The following is an 18,259-nucleotide window of genomic DNA, read 5'->3' on the forward strand; positions in this document are numbered from 1 at the left end:
CTCTTTCTTTGAATCCTGTGGCCAGTGAAAGAGCAAAGTGCACTGTCAGACCTGTTTCATCTACTTTGTCAAAATGTATCCCTAAATTGATGTCCTCATGACATATTCTGCCCTTGTACCTGACATTGTAAAATCGCCGGTGTTTAACAGATAAAGCTTTTGTCGGTGCATCTGTTGGTTACTTCTCATTTCTATTCCTTTTGGCTGGAAGGGCCTTGACTGTAAGTAATATCTTATTTTTAAAAATTATAGATTTGAAGCATATCACTCATAAAACCTCATTGTCTATACAAATTATTATCTTTGCTTCAAATGTTTTACTAGATTCAATTGCGTGATGGAAACCATTTTCTGCAGGTGCTTCTTTCTCCTCCTATAGTTGTTTATTCGCCAAGGGTACTGCCTGTCTATATTTATGATGCTCATGCAGATTCTGGGAAAAACGTCAGGTTTGCTTAAATTCCCTTTATGTATGTGGGATTTTCCTTTTTCTTCTGTGCTATACATATGCATTAGTTCCACTCCTAAACAAGTTGGATTGCTTCACAAACTACATATTTTGCTATCTTGTCTGATATTTTATCCATCTTTTCCAAAGTGCTGCATTTCTTATGCTTTATGGCGTTGCATTGGCAACTGAAGGCTGGGGTGTAGTCGCCAGTTTGAAGATTTATCCACCCTTTGCTGGTGCTGCTGTATCTGCAGTTACACTTGTTGTGGCTTTTGGCTTTGCCGTCTCTCGTCCATGTTTAACTCTCAAGGTTTGAAGTTTCCATTTACCACGAACTCATTCATAAAACCGAGCAATACAAATCTAACCTACTGTCATGTTTAGCCTCCGTTTGTCCACCATTAAATTTCATTCCATTTTTCTCTCCTATTTTCAACTACACAATCTTTCATAAAATAATACTTTTCCTTCTTTTTCAACCACTCATTTTTCAAAAAAACACTATTCCACCCATTTTCATTTCCAAAAAATGGGGGCCAAACGGGGGCTTAATGTGCATATGAAATCTTATAAAACAGCCATCTTGATGCACATGTTGATCTATCATCCATCAAAATTTTCCTTCCTTGCTCATTTCAGCATTTTGCTTCCTTTTTCCATTCTAATCTCTCATTTCTATTAGATGGTGGAAGATGCTGTTCATTTCCTAAGTAAGGAAACTATAATCCAGGCAATAGCTCGATCGGCCACCAAGGTGAGTATAGTTTTAGGTGCATGTTAATTTCTCAAAATTTTGTTCTTTTTTGTTCACTGAATCTCTGTAACCAAATAAAGATTAATGTAGCTGGTACCATTTTGTTACTTATTTACATCATACTCTTAGCGATAGAGTTCAACTCTTCAGGCTTTTTTTGTATCTTCAATTACACATAAACATAGTCAATATCATCTGTTTCTTTTTAAGAAAATGTTTCATATCCTTCTTATGTATATTTAGTCAATTAGTCATTTTGGGATCAACTTCCATTCTCCTCACACCTCATAAAAAAGAAGGAGACGGAAAGACGAAAACTGAGAGACAGAGAGAGAGAAGAGAAGGGAAGAGAGGCAATTATCATGGTGAAATTTGTGCCTGTATCATCTTCAGTGTTCTCATCTGCTTCCATATCATTTTGTGTTTCATCATTACGGTGAAACATCGTTTCAGTGATTCAGAGTAAAGACGATTTCGTAGTTATTGAAGATGGTACAGGTGTGAAAATTGGACCTACTGTGAGTTTAATATTGGTAACAAATTTGAGGTTATGAAATTGCAGCGTGCTCAACTGTAAAACACTGTTTCCCAGAGGGTTCTGTTTTAGTTTATCTTTACCTGATGGAAGAAGAAATTCATTGGTACCAGGAAGCAATTACTTTAGAAGTAGCACTAGAATTACCAGAGAGGTTCCTACATCTTCATTGTTCTTTCGTTTATTTATCTGCTTCAGATATCTTTAAGTTGCTTTCTAAAACGTGCCTGAATCTGGAAAATTTATGGTCTTGTAGTTGATATGTCTTTGTTCTGATCTAAAAGTCCCCTCTTACTCCTCGCAGACGAGAAATGCATTATCTGGAACTTACTCAGCTCCTCAGCGGTCTGCTAGCTCAGCTGCGCTTTTAGTTGGGGATCCCACTGTTGCACGGGATAGGGCTGGGAACTTTGTGCTTCCCAGAGCCGATGTCATGAAACTAAGAGATCGTTTGAGAAATGAAGAACTGACTGCCGGATCATTCATCTCCAGATTGAGAAGTCGAAGGATATTGCGGCATGAAGCAACCAGTGATGTAGGTCACAAAAGAGAAATGTGTGCCCATGCAAGAATACTGGCTCTGGAGGAGGCAATTGATACTGAATGGGTTTACATGTGGGATAAGTTTGGTGGTTATTTACTTCTTTTGCTTTCCTTGACTGCCAAAGCAGAACGTGTGCAGGTAAAAATGATCCATACTGCTTGCCATGAATTCCTCATTTGGTTTCACTGATGATGATTATTGTACCCTTTGTTTGTGCCTGTTCAGGATGAAGTTCGTTTGAGACTCTTCCTTGACAGCATAGGTTTTTCAGATTTAAGTGCCAAAAAAATAAAAAAGTGGATGCCTGAGGATCGTAGGCAATTTGAACTTATACAGGAGAGGTGAAATGAGTACACTTCAAAATTAAGTCCTATACTCTGCATTTGCATCAGCTTGTCCTTGTATTTCTAAATATTTCTTGATTAATTCTCAGTTACATAAGAGAGAAGGAGATAGAAGAGGAAATTTTGATGCAGAGACGTGAAGAGGAAGGGAGAGGTAAAGAAAGAAGAAAAGCTCTTCTGGAGAAAGAAGAACGTAAATGGAAGGAGATTGAGGCTTCTCTTATATCATCTATTCCTAATGCGGGAAGCAGGGAGGCGGCAGCCATGGCAGCTGCTGTGCGGGCTGTAGGAGGGGATTCACTGCTTGACGATTCATTTGCACGGGAGAGAGTTTCAAGCATTGCATATAGAATACGTGCAACTCAGTTATCTGATAGGGCACTTCAGGTATTTCAATATTATATCATTCTCTATCGATCTTCAAATAATACTAGAATTTGTATCTTCCTTTTTGACCTTAACTTATTGTGCTATCTAGATGGTGGTTGCTGAAATCATAATTGCCATCTTGTGGGAAACTTGTAGAGATCATTTCATTCTTCTTTTCGTTTTATGGGGTTGTGACACAGGTTTTGATAGAAGTAGATGAAATGTGTAGTCGTAACATTGATAAAAGTTGGGGGTTCCTATTAAATGTGTGGTTGAAATTGAAGTTTGACCAGTTCAAAAGTTGATTTAATTTTAGCTAAACTTTTATCAAACAAGCACTTAGTTCTTTTTTATCTTACTGCATGGCGATTGGGAACGGGTAGTAGGTAATTTAGACTACCAAAGTTTTCAATTAATGGGATGGATTACTAACTTCATACTGTCACTTTTACAGACTGGCCTTGCTGGTGCTGTATGTATTCTTGATGATGAACCTACAACGAGCGGCAGGCGCTGCGGACAGATTGATCCTGGTTTATGTCGAAGCCAGAAAGTTAGCTTCTCTATTTCAGTAATGATTCAGCCTGAGTCTGGGCCAGTTTGTCTCTTGGGTACTGAATTCCAGAAGAAAGTGTGTTGGGAAATTCTTGTGGCTGGATCTGAACAAGGCATTGAAGCTGGACAAGTTGGTCTGCGATTAATTACCAAAGGTGATAGACAGACTACTGTTGCAAAGGAGTGGAGTATAAGTTCATCAAGTATTGCAGATGGAAGGTTTGTGCGTGTGCTGTTCATACCCATATATTTTCCTTGTTCAGTAGTTTGTAAACAACCTATGGAGTCTACGGTTTTTGTCTTGCTTATTGCTTATTTTCTCTTACCTTTTTCTTTGTCCGCCTGGTTTCCTTTCAAGCAAGTCTTTGTTTTCCTGCGAACGTTTTTCTTTATAATATTTAAATTCTTCCTTATCTTTTTTATATGGCTTTGTGTTTTATATGAAAGTAACTTTGACTTGCAGGTGGCATATTGTCACAATGACCATTGATGCTGATTTAGGCGAGGCCACTTGCTTCATTGATGGTGGTTATGATGGCTATCAGACTGGGCTTCCACTTAATGTGGGCAATGGCATTTGGGAGCAAGAAACAGAAGTTTGGCTTGGAGTTAGACCACCGACAGATGTGGATGCATTTGGGAGGTCAGATAGCGAAGGCGCTGAATCCAAAATGCACATAATGGATGTTTTCCTTTGGGGAAGGTGCTTGAATGAAGATGAGATTGCTGCTCTTGCTGCTGCTATGGGTTCTTCGGATTACAATACAATGGATGTCCTCGATGATAATTGGCAGTGGACAAGTTCTCCTCCAAGGGTCTGCGCCTGTTTTTGCTACCACTCTATGTTTTTCTCCACCATTTTTGCTTCTTAGCATTTCCTCCATCTTACTTGTAGTGTTATCCTTTTGGGTGCCAAACCAGTTCTGATTGCTATTTCATGTGATTTAACTTAGGTTGAGGACTGGGAGAGTGATCCTGCAGATGTAGATCTTTATGACCGGGATGATGTAGATTGGGACGGGCAATATTCAAGTGGGAGGAAGAGAAGATCAGATCGTGAAGGGGTCGTGGTAGATGTGGATTCTTTTACTAGGAGGTTGAGGAAACCTAGGATGGAGACACAAGAGGAAATCAATCAACGTATGCGGTCAGTGGAATTGGCTGTTAAGGAGGCTCTCTTGGCCAGTGGAGAATCACAATTTACTGATCAAGAATTCCCACCTAATGATCGCTCATTGTTTGTTGATCCTGATAATCCCCCCTCTAAATTACAGGTAACTTTCCTTGGATTTTTATGTCTTGGTTACATTTCTTATTTGTCTTGTTATGCCATCTAATGAACTACATGGATGTCTAAATTACTGCTTTCTATCACAGGTCGTTTCCGAGTGGATGAGGCCTATTGAAATGGTCATGGAAAAGCATCTGGATTCTAATCCATGCTTATTTTCAGGAACAGCAAACCCTTCTGATGTTTGTCAGGTGTCTGTTCATTCTCTCTCTCTCTCTCTTCCTCGTAAAGCATGCAGGGCATGAAATTTGATGCTCAAAATTATTTTTGAATCTAGTTGCTTTCTCCACCAGTGCCATGATTTAACTAAATTTAGTTGCTTTACTAATGGCTCAAATCTAACAGGGCCGGTTGGGTGATTGTTGGTTTTTGAGCGCTGTTGCAGTGCTAACTGAGGTTTCACGCATATCAGAAGTCATTATTACTCCACAATATAACGAGGAAGGAATTTATACAGTCCGTTTCTGTATTCAGGTGGTTCACTCATGCTTATTTCCCTTCCTTTGTTCTAAAATCTGTGCAAAATGCTGTGATTGTTTGAAACTATAATTCGTAGATTAATTCAAATTTACCAAATTCCAGACAACCTTAGCATTTCATAGGAGAATTTGATGTTGTCTTGACTACCACGCTTTGATAATAGCTGTGTGGAATAACCAATGCTGTAAAAAGCTAGACTGGATTCCATGTGATCTAATGTTGCAATAATCAATTCAAATTTGGCTAATTTACTTCTTGAAGCTACTATATCACCATTTATGCTTTCCTTGTTTTCAGGGGGAATGGGTTCCTGTTGTTGTAGATGACTGGATTCCATGTGAATCACCTGGCAAACCTGCATTTGCTACCAGCAGGAAGAGGAATGAATTATGGGTCTCTGTATTAGAAAAGGCATATGCTAAGCTTCATGGCTCATACGAAGCATTGGAAGGTGGGCTTGTCCAAGATGCTCTTGTGGACCTAACTGGTGGTGCAGGTGAGGAGATCGACATTAGAAGTGCTCAAGCCCAGATTGATCTAGCTAGTGGAAGACTATGGTCTCAGTTACTACGCTTCAAACAAGAGGGCTTCCTGCTTGGTGCTGGTAGCCCTTCAGGGTCGGATGTGCACGTTTCTTCCAGTGGAATTGTGCAAGGGCATGCTTATTCAATATTACAGGTATGTTGGTCCAAGACCTTGTATGTAAAATACCTTAATAACCAGTAAAAGGAATATTGTGTGACGCGGCCACCTTTTGCTATATATATCTGTTTAGGTACGCGAAGTAGATGGCAATAAACTTGTTCAGATCAGAAATCCATGGGCAAATGAGGTCGAGTGGAATGGCCCTTGGTCTGATTCATCACCTGAATGGACAGATAGGATGAAGCACAAGCTCAAGCATGTCCCACAGGTAGTTTCAGTTTGTGTGTGTATATATATATATATATATATTTCCTTTTTTTTGCCTTGCAAGAAATTATAATTAGGTAATTCTTATTTACTTTATTCACGAAAGCATTGGTGTATTCATTTGTAAACAGGCAAAAGATGGTATATTCTGGATGTCTTGGCAAGATTTTCAGATACATTTCAGGTCGATATATGTATGCCGTGTCTACCCACCTGAGATGCATTATTCTGTCCATAGTCAGTGGAGAGGCTACAGTGCTGGAGGCTGCCAGGACTATGATACTTGGCATCAAAATCCACAGTTCCGCTTGAGAGCCATGGGGCCTGATGCATCCTTGCCTATTCACGTGTTCATTACCTTAACTCAGGTATTTTTATATGTGCAAGCTCATTAATCATCAAATAACTGCATCCCGTTCAATTCATGCCAAACTGTGTCTACGCAGGGGGTGAGCTTCTCAAGAACAACAGCTGGTTTCAAGAATTTCCAGTCAAGCCATGATTCTCAGATGTTCTACATAGGAATGAGGATTCTGAAGACCCGTGGACATCGTGCTGCCTACAATATTTACATGCACGAATCAGTTGGTGGCACAGATTATGTAAATTCTCGGGAAATATCTTGCGAAATGGTCCTTGATCCTGATCCAAAGGGGTATACAATAGTGCCAACAACCATTCATCCCGGTGAAGAGGCACCCTTTGTTCTCTCTGTATTCACCAAAGCTTCAATAGCTCTTGAAGCTTTATAGTACAGCAACGGCTCATTTTTCTGGATAGATCCTTGCAGTAGTGGGGTTGTGCAATGACCTTCCTATGTGCCGGCCGGCCAAATAATCCGAAATGAGGGACAGTCATTTGGTAATATTCTTATACCGGACCAGTTCTCCTCCCTTACCTTTATATATATTAGATATGTTAGTATGGTGATTGTTCTGATTTATCAAATACTATCCACTGAATATGCGCTAAACACTTGAACACCTTTTATTTGTGTTAGCGGATTGTTCACAATGTGGTTCTGATTGCAACTGGAATCTTGGCTTCGAGGGAATTAACTGACTGCTCAAGTGTTCGCTTCATCACGTAATTTGTCAGAAGCCGATGGCATCTCGGTGTCATTGATTTATGGGCATCCAAGAATGTGAGTAGAGAAGCTTCTCTTTGCATTTTGGCAATTTGATTGGCCTTTACAGAGGGTTGTTGAGGATAAAGAATGTGTACATTACTACATGTTGCAAGAATATAGGTTGTAATCTTGTAAATGAGCAGTAGAAGAAAGGTGTTCAAAGAAATAGGTATACCTTGTTAGGAGATCACAAAATGGCAATGTAGCTAGAAAAAAGTTCGAAGTTACAGCTGCAATTTTGAGGGTAGTTATCAATTGTACAAATTGTTCTCGTCATTTTTCTTTAAGCAATCTTAATGTATATTTTCATTTATCTATATTTTGTAATACTTTGTTTTCTGGGTTATTGATGAGAAAGGAAGCTAAAAATGCAATAGAATTTAACGGTCTCATTATTGATAAAATATGTTATTACATGAAAATGACATGAATATCAAACAAATTATTAGTTTAGTTCCAACTCTTTTAACAGTTTGAACTCCATTATTTTCTTATTAAAATAAAAATATGATCATTATCTATCACATCAAATCATTATATTTGACTTTTTATCTCGTGTGGGATTCATAACAACTATATTTTTCATTTTCATTTTTACAATAATGTGGCTCAAACGAGTGCTTAATGCATAATTTAACTAGTTGTTTCTTTTAACAGTCACAAATCTTCACACGCTCCTCTTAAGTCAAACAAAAACAATTCAAATATTCATTTATATGTTGATTTGTTACAAACTTAGCTCTTGTTTGAATCCCATTCTTTGAAAAAAAAAATGCATTTTTAAACAGTGTTTTGACATTATTTCGACTATACAATCTTCAATAAAATAATATTACAATCAAATAGAAAACTTTTCTTTATTCTTCAACGCAAATTATCAGATTGTTACTACAATTTGTTCTCCCTCTCCCTGTCCCAAGCCATCATTCTGAATCACTTTCCATGCTTCCCATAGCTTTCAATCCTCTAGGCTTCTGCACCAATCAACATTCGAAAACACATTTTTAGAGCCAAAACTGAAAAAGAAAGTGGCATAAAATATAATAGAACGAAGCAATATGGAGATGGAAATCAGTACCTTTTTAGAAGTCTTCTTCTCCCTCACTTCATACCTCTCTTGGCACAAATCAGACAACCATGCACCAGGACTTACCAACTACACAAACAAATACAACCCAAAATCACAAAAGGATCGAATGCTATAATATTTTGGATTCATGTTTACACAAATGACTTACAAGAATAGTTCTTTGGATCAACTTGGCCCTTTTCTTAACCCTCTGAGGCAGTTTACAGCCTTTCATAGCCATAAAATCTTCCTCTTTTTCCTTACTCGACAATGTAACAAGTAATCTTGGCCAAACAATCTTTCTACTTTCCTCTGGATTTGCAAAAGCCTTGCTAGTATCATCAAATGTCCCCGACCCCCTTGTGTAATACCGATCTTCTTTCTCAGGTGATGAAGACGTTGATGCTTTTAGGCTATCATTTGCACCAGATCTAATCAAACCCAAGTCTCTGTTATGAAAAACACAAAAGATTTAGCACATTTTTTCAACTTGTGATAGATTTCCACTTCCCATTTCAAGTGTGTGTGTGTGTATCAATACCACTTTAACCAAACTTCTAACACATTCTCGAAATCTTTTATCAGATACAAGGCCACAATCTAATCTTTCAACACTATCAATAACATCACTATTCCCCATCAAATTACACTAAAATGCGAAAATAATAAACAAGTAAAACTTCACTTCACAAGCAATTAAAACTACAAATTTCAAGAATCATGGCTCATAATTTAAAAAGCTAAGCAATATTTTCAATGCAATTTTCAAAATGTTAAAAAAAATAAATAAATAAATAAAAAAGAGCAGCATCAGTCTAGACATTTAATCCTAGTCTTGTTACCTGTTGGAACGTTGAGGAGATGGAATAGGATGAAGAACAGATGATTCTTTGTTATTACTACTACCATTATTGTTATTATCAGGAACTCTTGATGTGATTCTCTTCTTCACAACGCCGCTCCCAGATCCATCTCCATCTGATTTCCCATTCAAAGATGAATCTTTCACTTTTACACATCTCAGTCTCTTCCTGTTCCCCCACTGCAACTTCTCCATGTCTGAATCTATAAACACAAGAAAATATCTGCAGCAAAACAAAGCAAGGAAAGCCATAATTTCTGGTAACCCATCTGAGATTTATGACTTCGCATTCTGAAAAATGTAGCTATTAACAAAATTCAAAACATGCTTCAAGATCTATAGAGAAGACTTCCTAAAACTATCCAAGTGTACAGCACTGCAAAATCCCATACAAAATATGAGAGAGAGGGAATTACAATATTCAACTTTCTTTGCAGAGCAGCCCGGAAAATGATAATTTATCTGATAATAAAGAAAGGATTTCGAATCTCTCAACAAATCAAGTCGAGGTTTTTGTACTGTATTAGAACGTCACAGATTTGTTCTCTCAATCAAGAAAATGAAACTTGGAGCTTTTATATGCTGTGTAGGCCTTTTTTTCTTCGTCGTTTGGGTTGAAGTCTCAGTTGTGGTTCTTTTGCACCCTACAGTCAAAAGTCAAAATTGGTGCATTTTGTTTTTGACTTTTATTCTGAGAAATAAGTAATTATTTTTGAGTAAATTAATTAAGACGATTCTTGATCGTTGACTCTTCGATGGACGGCGGGATGGATCTCTTGGAGCGTTGAAGCTTGAAGAGACCATCCATGTCACGTGACTCCTTCCCCCTGAGATTTGGCTTTTATTTATTGAATGAATAATCGATCGAGACCCTAAAAATAATAATGCTTTGAAATAAGCATGAATAATCAAATAAAATAAAGTATTGCTCACGTAAGAGTGCACGTAAAATACCAAATGATGAAAATGGCAAAATTTTAAAATGATACTAATTTTCTACACGTGTTGTACTAGTAATTTAGTATCAATAATCCTACTCGTACATTTTTTCCCACATTGAATCGTTTTCAAAAAATAGTGGGAAGTAAAGGTTTTTTTTTTTTTTTTTTATAAACTATCCAATAGTGTGTTGCCATGTGGTACAACGTAAATAAATATGTCAAATATGATGTACATGCAATGGACAACCCTTATTTTCAAGGCCATAATTAATAATTTTGCAAGAGGTCTTAAAAGTTGTTCCCAGAGCTCTATTCTTCACTGCAACGTATAGACCAAAAGTTTAAATATAAAGTTATATATTATTTGGAATAAATAAATCTTAATAATTTGAATATTTAGCAACAGTGACCAAAAGTAAAGAACTAATTTTCACTCGAACAAAATAAACTGTAAGCGTGTTTGTTTATCATTTTTTACGTTTCATGGGACTCACAAAATTGATCGATTTTTCAATCATATGTTTCATCAATTTTTATCAAAATTTATTGACAATCTAATTTTTAACAAAAGCGAACATTTCCACATCTCATCGGCGGATGCTTCGACCCTCTAATAATGGCCCCAGTAAGGGAGTCAGCATTTTCCTTATATATGTTTCTCATATATATATGATGACACATTCCGCCATCAAAGCCCAAATGTGTTGCCACCGCTGATGCACCGTCACCCAGCCCCCACCTCCGATGCCCTATTTTTTTGTCCCAACCTTCTTTTCCTCACAGCCCTCGCTTTTGGCATCGGTTCTCTTCTGAATGGAATCTCATGCATCAACCATCAAGCATGATCGCCAACTTTACTTTCAGTTCGTTCTCGGTGCATAATAATGGACTTGACTGGACAATATTATCTTAGTTTCGTCTGATATCATCACTCCAACTCATTCCTGCCTACTGAAATTACTTCTAATTTCTGAGTATTATTCGACTAAGTGCATAACTAGGTATCATTATTATACTCTCGGTATCTAGTCTTTCTTTAATTATGTTACTTAAAAGGCCAATGACAGTACGTGGACAAGGAAAGACAATTTTAAAAATGGCATAATTGCCATTTAGCTACAAGAAAGGTCGTATTGAAAAGCTATGGGACCGTATGGAGACTGGTCTCTGCATGGAGCATCAATTATGTAATTGCCAATATATAATGCTAATCTTAAATCAAAATTGCAAACTTCAACCAATAGGAGTCGGGATCTCTCTCAATTACTAGGTAATATACATCGGAGATATGTTCTCAAATTTACACAACTGATTTGTTCTACTGAGACGACACTGAAGGGGACATATGATGGTTTAACATGTAAGTACTCTCAAGATAGAGGACATAGGATAGAGCAAAGCTTACAAGAGAAAACTTGAATCTAAGTGCTGTAGAAGCCAGTTCTTGCAATCTGATACAAACAAGTTCCGTGTTACTGAGCTTCAAGATGAAACGCACACAAGCTAGTTTACAAGTCTCTGGATGGGAATGCTCTTGTTGAGGACGACTCGCCCAAGGAAACGGATGCCAGAGATGAAGCCCAAACCCGAGCATTTCTAGCCCCTCTAAGGAAGTTCCTAGTTTTACACAGCTTCAACTTGCTCCAAATTCTCTTGATATCAATCAGTTGGAAGACACGTCCTAAAAGCTGCCTTGACTCTCCAAAGATTCCCATATTCAGATGAGGAATGTGTTCAAGCCACAATGCCATTGCATGAGCTACGATCTCTGGGAAAAAATGTATAAAAGCCCTTGAGAAGACGAATACTACAGAAAGTACTAGATAAGGTTCCCGTGAGAATGTGTCCTTCAACGAGGATCCACTCCAAATCTGAAGGACTTTCTGATCATTCTCTGAAGAACTTACTCTATCTTCGCTCATCTCCGCTACTGGATAAAGCCCTAAGCAAATAAAAATAAATATATAAATTGTAGGTACGAGGGGAGAAAACACAATGTACAGCTTGCATCAATGTCCAAAAATGCAAGAAAAATATTGATAACAAAACATTTAAAAAAATAGGATCATCAAAGAAAGGAAGTTTATATCATAAAGAAATATATGTGCAGATGAATAAGGAAACTGTCACTTCATTGAAATGCTAAAGATGTACATCTGGAAATGAAATGCAACCCTTTCCCATATCACTGTTGCTTAGCATAAGCTACGTAAACAGTGCCTAGTAGATTATCTATCTCTAAACATTAATGGGAGACAAAAAGAAAAGATACATCAGAGAAGTTAAAGATAATGATATTGAGAAACTAAAGCAGAAATAGATTCAACGTCAAAGTTATGGTGCAACCAAATAAACCTTCAGGAAGTTCATGATAAAAATGCATTTTTGGAAATTCCAAAATGGGGGAAAATATCTACTCATATGGGATTCTCATGGAAGGGGCGAAACTGAAGATGAAAGATGTATGAAATAATAAATATATTTATTCCCGTATATCACCGCAAAAGCAACCAGAAAATAAAATTCTCTTAACAGGGATGCTACCTGTAGTTCTTTTATAGAAGTCGACAAGTGAGTGAAAATCTTTGCGACCATGATATTTCATTCGTGCTGTCTGATTCACAATCAGTAGCGAGGGCACAGAATGAATTCCATATCTAGAGAAAACACTGCACATAAAACACGAGCAAGAAAGTTAATTCATGCAATGAGAAGATGCCTTAATGAGGATGGTAGGTCAAAACCCTGACCTATCTATCTATATAGACACACATTAAGGGATTAAAAGTGACACATCACCACTTACTAACATCCCAAACTAAATCTTCAAGTGTCACTATCAAACACCCACAACTATTATTCGATGATAAAACGGTCTGACAGTACACAAGTCTCCATCAAGTCATACTGAATAAACACAAGGTCCTGCATATTATTCAGAAAATGGCTTCCTAAAGAATTGAATGATTTAAGGAGTTAAAGCTTAATGCTGGAGAAAAGTCCCCCCCTGCACTATTCTTGCGCAAGTAGTAAAGTGGTGGAGGTGAAAAGGTAAACAGGTGCTGTGATCTACTTGAAAAGTATGCATAAACGAAAAAGAGGGTGAGAAGGGAGCACATAGCAAATTAACCTACCTGGGCATGGCTGAAGATTGTTCAATCATTACATGTTTAATCTGCGGGAACATGTTACTGGTAGCAGCAAACCTCGACTGAAAGATGCTTGAAAAAGGACACCAGGAAGCATAGAACAAAATGGCAGTATATACATTATCCTGATTGGAGCTCAGTGATCTATCAAATGATTCTCCATCCATCTATAATGACAAATAGAGTTGTCAATAAATAATTGAACAATTAAAAAACTGAGATAGTACTCATAAATAAGCACATCACAAGAGATGAAGGTGAATTAAATGTTAACTTCAATTTCACAAGACAAAAATCACACAGTTATCACTTCTCAAACCAGAATCACACCGGCCGCAGCGATGGTAGACCAACATCATTATTTCCAAAGAACAATTCATTTTTGTGTTCAACTAGTGATCAGAAATGGTTAAAATCAATGTTGAATTAACAAGCTGTTTCGAGACGAATATAATTTTTAAAAAATATGGTTTATTCCAAGAAAAGAAAGAAAAATCAAATCAAATCAAAGAACGAAGAAAAACACAGAGCAACAGAAATTATTGGTTTTCCTTCTTGTATAAAATATATTTGGATGTGCTAAAATGCTAGAGCTAAACTAACATAAAGGGTGTGCAAAAAGGGTGTCACGGATGCCATATAGCTGAGTGCATGAAAATAATAATCTTAAAAGCTTATCAGGTGGAAGCCAAGTCCAATTCTTCAAAACAACAGCAATATTTAACAAAAAATAATAATAATAATAATAAAAGAAAATCTTTTCAAGGGCGATTTCGACTATTAAAGGGAAGAATGTGATAACTAAAGCATAAGGACAACAAACCAAGAAAAAAATAGTTAATGTTATCGAGAAGACATGTTGCATGTTTGGTAAGTGATTAAATTAGATTTAAGTGATGATAACTTTGGATCTTATAGAATATGTGGATTATAAGTGGGAAGTGATGGCACCAGCTTCAGAAGCTAGAAATGATTCATTAAAGCATGGAAGCTCAACCACACTCCCTGACATGGTAAAATTGGTCCTTTTGGGGGTTGTGGGGGGTGGGGGAGGAAAGAATAAGAAAGAAAAGTCATGCTATAACCGCACTATATGAAATTTAATACCATTTCACTGGTAAGCAATTTTAATTTCATTGTCAACCATATGATAATGCCCCTCATCAGCCAGGCTAACAAACAATGAATAGACAATTACCAATTAGCTACCAAGTGTGATAATCTCATGTTAAAGCTTTCTACCAACTAAGGCCTTCATTATTTACAAAATAAACAGATTGTTGCATCTTTGTTTCACTTAGCCATTTGTCCTTCTAAACCTCAGTAAAACAAATTGAAAAAAGAAAGAGATGTTAGAGCACACATTCAGCATTCCTGACTTTTTAAGTATGCAATTTTTCTTACCTTCATTTATCTAATTCCGACAGTAGTCACATTTACCTCTGTATAGTTTCCAATGTGAAATTTGTAGTTATATGTTAAAAGGTTTAACAGAAGTTCACCTACCACACCCAAATACAATGAGGAGAAGATCCATTGTTGATTGTACAACTTATTATTACTATTCAGGAAGTGAAAAACCAGTACAAACCAAAGGACCAAAAAAAAAAAAGCTAAAGCCAAAAACAATAGCGTATTGAGATAAAGTGATACTAGAGTTCAAGTGACCAGAACAGCTCAAAATCTGTCATGTAGAGAAAAACCAAATAGTAAGCATTGGCTGTTACTCATAAATTACATTTTGCAATAGTATAAAAAACCGGTGAGCCTAATGTTGCAAAAGAGATCCACAACCTTGAGACCCAAACATTACGTAACTCGAGACAACATAAATCAATACATACTATTGAGACCAAGAAAATGGAAGTAGATATACTGCAGCACATCAAACAGAAATTAGACCATCTACTGACAGTCATAATCTACATTTACATTCAAAGACTTTGCAGTGCTTCAACCTGCATTTGGACAATGACGGAGAGTCCAAAAAATCCAATAAGGCTGACCAGCCTCGCTAGACTTTTTTATTTTGATTCAAGCAAGTGTTTCAATTACTTCAGTCACAAGCTGCAGGTAGCTCTATTCTCCCCTTCCTTGGTCAGTGATGACAAGTTTTTTATGCAGGAATGCCAGTTATGCGGGTCTCAATCGTATTGGTGTGAAATACTGCTACACATAACCTCTAATCAGTTACTATAGTAGCAAACTAGCAATTCAGTTATTCATAACTGTATAAGTTTGAGCTTACTTGAATGCCCAAATCCTAGTAACCTTTGTATCTTCAAAAATAGTGGCAATTGTTACAATTCCTTTGACCATAATAACATCTTTACTTTCTGAAAGGGAATTTGACCTTTATCAACATGGCATTTGGTAAGGTGAGACTCTTTTCATGCTCTTTCTAAGAATCTCCCCTCTCTAATCAGTAAAAGCTCTCCTTCGAGCTAGTTGAAGCCTCATATGTATACCAAAGAAAGCCTTACATAAAATCCAACGATACCAAATGATCATAAATAAATTACTAAGACCGGAAATATCATGGTATATGTTCAGCGAGTGGCAACTTAACATAATATGCTGGGGGTCCATTAATACGTGACAATGTCTCGAGACCACAAATACTGATTGATGACGTAATCAATCACGCTAGTTTTCTTATCTTCACAGCATGTTGTGTATTAAAACATAAAGCAATGTCTCTTTAAAAGATAGTTATGTAGTAAAATATTGCAAGGGAGACAAAAAGGGGATTCACGTTAACAAAGGGCAGGTCACTTGAAGGGAAACTAGTTGAGATGCCTCAAATGCAGTAAAATGACAACTTAGATATCAAGTACAATTATTGGGTTTATTCTTTTATTGACCTCTAAACAGAAAAGGTGGTAATTCGCCAGGTGCCTTTAACTTCATGTTTGCATCAAAATTTCATATTTAAGATCTACACCGTGTATAAAGTACTGCATCCATAGAATGACGCACCATTGAAAAAGGTGTTTCTAGCCAGTTTGTTTACTTCAAGTCTCAAGACAATAAATTATGACCCTTCCTTCATAAAATCTCTAGGTAGATTTCCAAACAAAGTTGACTAAACAATAATGTATTTTTAGACCGACCAGAGACCTTGTCAGCGTATCATGGTTGTCATAATGCTTCATCACCATCTCACCTCACATATCTTCATTTTAATCTATTGTTTGTTCAATAATTTTTAATTTCTGTTCACACTACACATATAGAGAGAGGCAAAATCCAGAAACAATTGCTGACATTCCCACAACCTAGGTTAATCTTTCAATAGAATGATACGTCAACAAAATGATGCTACTACCCATTTTCTTTACTTAAGACAATATAATGTGGCCCTTGCAGGAGATCTTGCTAGCATATCAAGGTTGTCCCAATGCTTCATCATCATCTCGCCTCAAACATCTTCGTTTCGATATGCTGTTTCTTCTTAAATTCCCTCTAGTAACATCCGTTCACATTTCACCTACAGGGAAATTACTCCTAATCCAAAATTAAATAAAGAAAATTGCTTTGAGCTCAACACCTTATTTAGCAAAACCTAATGCTGAAGTCCCTAGAAGCCACTCTTTTCAAAAAATGCTTCCATATAAGAAAGTAAAGAAACTTTTTAGCTAAATTTCCTTTCCCCAAAGAATCACTATTTTTATGCTCAGATTCCGGCCTAAAGGAAAAGTAATGTTTTAAAATTCAGCTTTATTTTTTTCCCCCCTATTCTAACTCCTTACTGAATTTGCAAAAATAAGAATGGTCGAGACATTTATAGCCATCCACAATTCTTATTGCTTAACATCTACAACTCCGTTAAAAACCCTAACTTTGTGAACGATAAACAATATATAATCCCCAAGCGAATCTTTGCAAAACCAACTAATAATTCAGAAAAAAGTCAACAATTATCAGCTACCAATTATATTTGAACAAAATGAAACCAAATTAAACTTATTTCTCCACAACAAAACGATAGAATCCCCTATAAACTCTTAAATCATATTATGCATACAATAGATAATAAAAAAATAATATTTATATATACCTGAATAGGGAAAGAAGATAAGGGGATCGAGACGGGGCACTGAGTCTTCAGATCGTGGAGAAACGTTTTGGATTCCCCGACACAAAAGGATGTAGGCGACGGAGGAGGAAATGACGCCGCGGATGCCGCCACTATGCACATCAATATACAGGCGTATATCCTCATCGATAACTCCATTGGCAAACCAAATATCATTCTATTCTTATTTCAATTTCCTAATCGTTCTTAAAAATGATTTAATTTCTCGTAATAATTTATGGATTCAAAATTCCTTATATTTTCGAAAGTTTGGGAAATTTTTCTCTCTCTATCACTAATTTTCTGCTCTTTCTGGTTCTCTTTTTCAGCGACTTTCAATCTGCGTACAATTTTGGTTTCGTATATTTATTTTTTTATTTTCAATTTATACCCTTTTTTTGTTTTGATTCTTTTAATGCACGTGGTTGACGGGTCTCAGATTATCTCACCTGCATTGTAGATAGAGTCGGTGACGGTCCACTTTGGTTCATCCATCGGAGAACAAAATGCGGGTGTGCGCCTGGACCTTCACCAAGTTTTTGACTTTCATAGAATAATATCCTGTGCTGATCGGAACACCGTAAGAACAAAAGGTTTTGTCTTCATTTAATTTTGAACGGTGTTGCATTCGACTCCCTATCTTCAATTTAGTGCAATCAAACCATTCAACTTTAATTTATTTGCAAATTTAGTTACCTGTCTTCATTTTAACCCAATCAAGTCACTTGACTTCGGTTTGCTTGCAATTTTGTCCATTATCACGTCAATTAATATTCGGCTGCCATTGAAATTAAAA

The 18,259-nt window shown here is 36.7% G+C and overlaps 3 protein-coding genes across 4 annotated transcripts in view; 1 reads left to right on the forward strand and 2 right to left on the reverse strand.

Moving 5' to 3' along the window:
• Positions 1-7,700, forward strand: part of LOC111406664 (calpain-type cysteine protease DEK1-like) — a 21,259-nt gene extending 13,559 nt beyond the window's left edge. The window contains exons 10-26 of the mRNA XM_023036052.1: positions 141-221; positions 358-449; positions 599-761; positions 1,134-1,205; positions 2,045-2,422; positions 2,510-2,625; positions 2,718-3,015; positions 3,452-3,771; positions 4,016-4,367; positions 4,506-4,826; positions 4,930-5,034; positions 5,189-5,317; positions 5,621-6,001; positions 6,099-6,236; positions 6,367-6,603; positions 6,682-7,096; positions 7,236-7,700. Of these exons, the coding sequence (XP_022891820.1) occupies positions 141-221; positions 358-449; positions 599-761; positions 1,134-1,205; positions 2,045-2,422; positions 2,510-2,625; positions 2,718-3,015; positions 3,452-3,771; positions 4,016-4,367; positions 4,506-4,826; positions 4,930-5,034; positions 5,189-5,317; positions 5,621-6,001; positions 6,099-6,236; positions 6,367-6,603; positions 6,682-6,987 (3,489 nt within the window). The 3' untranslated portion in view covers positions 6,988-7,096; positions 7,236-7,700. The remainder of the gene's footprint in view (positions 1-140; positions 222-357; positions 450-598; positions 762-1,133; positions 1,206-2,044; positions 2,423-2,509; positions 2,626-2,717; positions 3,016-3,451; positions 3,772-4,015; positions 4,368-4,505; positions 4,827-4,929; positions 5,035-5,188; positions 5,318-5,620; positions 6,002-6,098; positions 6,237-6,366; positions 6,604-6,681; positions 7,097-7,235) is intronic.
• A 538-nt stretch (positions 7,701-8,238) lies between these two features.
• On the reverse strand, positions 8,239-9,909 carry LOC111405847. Of its 2 annotated transcripts, XM_023034917.1 has the most exons (5): positions 9,712-9,908; positions 9,276-9,518; positions 8,603-8,882; positions 8,443-8,520; positions 8,239-8,338 (listed from the first exon to the last, which is right to left on the reverse strand). In XM_023034917.1, the coding sequence occupies exons 2-5, from the start codon at positions 9,488-9,490 to the stop codon at positions 8,288-8,290; spliced, it is 624 nt and encodes a 207-aa protein (XP_022890685.1). In that variant the 5' UTR covers positions 9,491-9,518; positions 9,712-9,908; the 3' UTR covers positions 8,239-8,287. The 2 variants fall into 2 exon arrangements, with proteins under 2 accessions (XP_022890685.1, XP_022890684.1); XM_023034916.1 differs by having other exon boundaries at positions 9,276-9,909.
• Positions 9,910-11,460: 1,551 nt separating this feature from the next.
• Positions 11,461-17,841, reverse strand: LOC111405848 (5'-adenylylsulfate reductase-like 5). Its single transcript, XM_023034918.1, has 4 exons — positions 17,446-17,841; positions 13,371-13,552; positions 12,781-12,905; positions 11,461-12,178 (listed from the first exon to the last, which is right to left on the reverse strand). The coding sequence occupies exons 1-4, from the start codon at positions 17,638-17,640 to the stop codon at positions 11,745-11,747; spliced, it is 936 nt and encodes a 311-aa protein (XP_022890686.1). The 5' UTR covers positions 17,641-17,841; the 3' UTR covers positions 11,461-11,744.
• Positions 17,842-18,259: the final 418 nt, after the last annotated feature.

Source organism: Olea europaea, chromosome 12, assembly GCF_002742605.1.
Source record: "Olea europaea var. sylvestris chromosome 12, O_europaea_v1, whole genome shotgun sequence".
Classification (NCBI taxonomy): Eukaryota; Viridiplantae; Streptophyta; class Magnoliopsida; order Lamiales; family Oleaceae; genus Olea; species Olea europaea.